This window comes from Echinops telfairi, unplaced genomic scaffold (genome assembly GCF_000313985.2).
Source record: "Echinops telfairi isolate 266 unplaced genomic scaffold, ASM31398v2 ScPeMD7_12;HRSCAF=54, whole genome shotgun sequence".
NCBI lineage: Eukaryota > Metazoa > Chordata > Mammalia > Afrosoricida > Tenrecidae > Echinops > Echinops telfairi.
This window is the reverse complement of record NW_022103909.1, coordinates 4,891,537-4,896,283: the sequence shown is the minus strand read 5'-3', so window position 1 is coordinate 4,896,283 and position 4,747 is coordinate 4,891,537. Positions and strand designations below refer to the sequence as shown.

At 46.7% G+C, this 4,747-nt stretch overlaps 1 protein-coding gene across 1 annotated transcript in view; it reads left to right on the top strand.

Moving 5' to 3' along the window:
• The window catches only part of LOC101653893 (lysozyme C, milk isozyme-like), an 8,485-nt gene extending 6,351 nt beyond the window's left edge, over positions 1-2,134 (top strand). Inside the window, exons 3-5 of the mRNA XM_004711488.3 lie at positions 737-898; positions 1,672-1,750; positions 2,068-2,134. Of these exons, the coding sequence (XP_004711545.3) occupies positions 737-898; positions 1,672-1,750; positions 2,068-2,134 (308 nt within the window). The remainder of the gene's footprint in view (positions 1-736; positions 899-1,671; positions 1,751-2,067) is intronic.
• Positions 2,135-4,747: the final 2,613 nt, after the last annotated feature.

Genomic DNA, 4,747 nt, shown 5'->3' with positions numbered 1-4,747 from the left:
AGGAGATGGATAGCTCTCTGGAGGTGGGACACAGGTTCACTCCCTGGGAGACATTGCAGCTGATGAGCACCGTGGAGACCCCTGCCAGCACTGAGATGCTTACAATGCCACTGGACCCACAAGATTTCCCACCACTGGTCTGTGATCTTCCTGCATTTTGGCATCATTGCATGTGTTTCGTGAGTCTGAAGAAGAATTTATAGATTGGTGTCAGACATATGCACTAATATCAGACTTATGGACTTGATCTGGGCTGGGCTGTTTTCTCAATATTCAATTGTTCTGGTATATACAGCTCTTTCTAATACACATCTGAGTGTCTCTCTGGATTTGGTTCTCTAGTCTACCCGGACTAACACATAGGTTGAACTTCTTCCTTTAGTGCCACCAGTTCTTGATCATATGCTACTTCCTGAAACGGTTGGGTGTCAACTGGTTACTTTTGTTCCAGGGACTCTGTATTCCTTCCATCTTCTTTTGATGATCTCTGTATTGTTCAATATCTTGCCCATCGAATCTTTCAGTGTTGCCTCCTACGATGAACAAATGATTGCTTAGTACTGGGAATAATCCATGCTCTCATCGTCCCCTTATCTCGTCCTATAAATTGGCTTTCGTTGCTGGTAACTATATCTCACCACGAGCATGTCTTCTCTTTCCCGTGGATTCCTGTGTGGCCTCTCACTGTAAAGTCCTTCCCCTTTTTTAACCACCCTCTTTGTTCTCTCTCATACAGGGATCTGCTTGGTGAAGCACGAAAGTAACTTCAACACCCGGGCCTTAAACAGGAAAAATGCCAATGGCAGCAGTGACTATGGGATCTTCCAGCTGAACAACCAATGGTGGTGCAAAGACAACAGATACCCCTCCAAAAATGCCTGTGACATAGCATACAGCAGTAAGAAGTCTATTCCCTCTGGTGGTTGGGTGACGTGAAGACTGTGGTTGTGGTTGGCTCCGACCCACAGTGCCCCTACGCACAACAGAACAGAACACTGCCCGATCCTGCGCCGTCCTCACAACAGTTCCTCTGCCTGAGCCCGTTGCTGCAGCCATGGGGTCTGTCCATCTTGTGGAGGGCCTTTCTCTTTTTCGCTGCCCTTCCACTGTACCCAAACATAAAGGATAGAACAGGTGACGGCCCTGCCCCTTTGATAGCTGACTCTCAGTCTGTGCAGGGGGGGCTGAGTACAGGAAATAAAAGGGTGCTGAAAAATTCTCACCCAAAAACTGGTTCTCCTGCCACAAAAAAGAGAGATACATTGGCCCTTAGGATTCCGGAATCCCCATTCCATCCTCATTGCCACCATGAGTCTCCAGCCCTTAAGCTATAGTACATCCCTATGTTCCTAGTCCACACACCACCACATCCCAATTCCACATTCAACACCCGGCCCTGTGGGCACACTGAGAATTTCTCTGAAAGCAAGGGTTCTCTCTGGCCTATGAGGTCCTGGATGCCTTCTGGCAGAACCCGTGCTCAGAGACAGACTCTAAGCAAAAGCAAGAAAACCTAGACAAGATGAATGGCAAACCCAGAGAAGAGGTCTAGATGAGAGATTTCTGAATCCCAGGACTCCGTTTCCTCTAAGAACTTTCCTTAAAACATGATCAAATATTAAAAACAGGAAAACGACTCTTTCCTCCTTGCACATCCATTTTGCCTTTCAGAGTTTATGGATGATAACATTGATGATGACATCCACTGTGCCAAGAGAGTTGTGAAAGATCCTAATGGGATGTCTGCCTGGTAAGAGGGTCTTGAAGAGAGTGACCAGCCAAGCCATGTCAAGGGTGGGCCTGGATAGGACCTGGGATGATACAAGCAACATCTGTGCTATAAGGATTTCTCCTTGGGTGAGATCAAGATTATTCTCCAGAGGGGGAAATGAGGCAGAGTATATTGTAATGCCTTCACAGCAGGCATCGCTGGAGCGCCTACCCACATGTGTTCTGGATGGGCAAGGCTTTCCTATCCAAGGTTCTCCCAACAGAGACCCCGACCAGCAACTCCAACATTCCCTGTCTCCCAAGTCCACCCCTGATTTCTGTTTTCTCTGTCTTTAGGGTGGGCTGGAAAAATCACTGCAAAGGCAGGAATTTGTCCAAATACCTGGCTGGCTGTAAACTGTAAGAGTGTCCTTCAGTGTAGCTCCTGAGAAGTCTCCAGAAGGCACAGCAACTCCAGGACATTCTGGGAGGCTCTGAATCTTCCCCGTTTGTGCTTCCAAAATAAAAAAATACACAAGTATGCCTGTCTCGAGTAGCGTGTGTCAGAGCTGGGGCATGAGGGAGGCTTGCTGCAGAAACACCTGCTGAAAATCATCCCTCCAGGCCTCCCACTGAGGTTTCCCTGGACTTTCCCATTCTGTCGTCTGGAAAGACAGCTAAGGAAAATCCTTGCCCAAGAACTTCTTGAAGGCTCAAGATACCAGCTCTTATGTAATTCAAATAATGGAGGTGGCCAGCCTTATTTTCCATCACCAAAAAGGAAGGCTGAAGGTGAAAACAGAAGAAAAATGTGGGGACATTCTTAATCAGACTTGGGGAACATCAGAAAGATGATGTTGGTTCATGTAAGTGTCTAAGCTACTGAAATCGAAACCAAAGGCCCCAAACCCATCGCCATTAAATTGAGTCTAACTCATAGCAACCCAGTACAAGGTTTCGTAGGCTGTAGCTTCTCATCTTCCTTCCAACGGGTGACTGGTGGTCAACAGTCCAACGCTTACCCAGTGCTGCCGCCACCAGGATTCCTAGCGGCTATAACAGAATTCCAAAACGTGGTGAAAGTAATTTGTCTATCACAAAACAGTCCAAGGATAGACAGACAGGCTCCTTTCTCCCCCACACTCAGAGCCTCGGGTTCTTTCCATCATGCCCTGCACCCATGCTACTCACAGTGTGATCCATGGACGAACAATGGGGTCGCCAGGAAGCTGGTTAGAACTACAAACCTTGAGTCCACCGCACAGCTACTGAATCCTTGTTCCAGTATTTTGAATGAGCTCTCCAGGTGGTTCTTAAGCACGGTACAATGAGAGAAACCCTACCTTAGAGTATTGTCCTCATCTGCCTGGACAAATCTGGTTGGAAGGCACTTCCTCGTCCCAGTGTGTGGGGTAGAGGGTGAAGCAGCACACATGCAATGTTTTAAAGCTCTGGGCTCGAGAAGACACATGGTAAGAATCTAATCACACAACCATAGCTAGCTGCAAGGGGGCCTGGGAAAGAGAGTCCCCAGCAAGTAGCCAGAGAACAGCAACAATACTATGGAAGATGGGAAGAAATCATTCTGATGGGCATCTGGCAAGCTATGCCGTGATAAAGCACTTAATAAAGTGAATTGTACTTACATTCCTGTAGTATTCGTATGTTCAAGTATGACTGATGGGAGAGAACCAGGTGATAGTATTTTTGTGTCTACCATCCCTGAGTGGCACAGTTAAGCACACAACTACTAGCTGAAAGGTCGGAAGTTCAAGCCTGCCCAGAGAGAGGTGCCTGGAAGACAGGGACGATGATGTGCTTCCAAAAGGTCACAACCTTGAAAGCCCAGTGAAGTCATTCTACTCTGCACATTAGGGCTTGCGGGGAGTCAAAATCAACCCAAGGGCAACTAACACCCTTTCTTTCTGTGACAGAAGTTCTTCTTGTGCCTCTGGTCAAAAACTCAAGCTAATTCTCTGACTTTCCTGGTCCCTCTTAGGTAACGAAAGCACATCATTCTCTCCAAGAAATTCTCACCTCCTTTCTTAACCTCACCACCATGTTTTATAGGCAGTGACAGATCAACTAAGAAACAAAACCTTGGAATGTACTATCTATTGTCTCAGGGCCTCAGCTGAAATTGAAACTAAAAAAACCTTCCTATTCAGCCTCCTAATACAGTATCCAAATACACTTGTAAAGACTAGATCTCATGTGATCCTGCTACCACCCTACGAACGTCCTTACATGGTACCAACAATTGCTTTATTCTCAATTAAATTATACGCAATTGCTAGCCTTAACGTTAATGGTTTGAAGCCACTCCGTGGTGTCATGGAAGAAAGGCCTGGTCATCTGTGACTCTAGGACTACAGCCAAGAAAACCTTATGGAATGGTTCTACTCCCACAAGGGATTGCATGAGTCCCCATAGCAACCACCAACATCACCTTGTGTGACTTACCAAAAATCAGCCATCGAAAACTCTAACACACAGGTGACACACATCAGGCCACCGCAGTGAGCAAGGGGCAGAGGTCTCATTTCTGGACTGTGGCTTTCACTGCCTCACCGCTCCTGCCCCTTCCAGGTAGCCCTGCACGGCTGCCATTCCTGCTGCTGCTGTGCTGCTGCTGCAACTACTGCCTCAGCGCCTTTCTTCTCGTGTGTCTGTGAGCTTTTCCTTTAACAATAAAATTTGGCATATGTCTGAGTAAGAGTCCTACACTTAAATGTAATTTAAAAAGGGTATTGAAAGGTTGCAGCATGCTCTCTGATGTCCCCTGTTGGTCATAACTAGTCACTGCAGCCATGTTCATTCAGCAATTTTGACCACAGTCCTAAGCTTGAAGGCGGATCTTTGCCCCAATCCTGAATTCGGCTTTGTGTCCAGCATTATCTATTTTTGATAGCCATGACACGTAGTGCTACAAATTTAAGTCTACACATTGGGCCTCCACTCAAGTACTCCCTCAATGCAAGAATACTTTTCTTCTATTAAATTGGCATTCTATGATGCTCACCTTCCCAACACAACC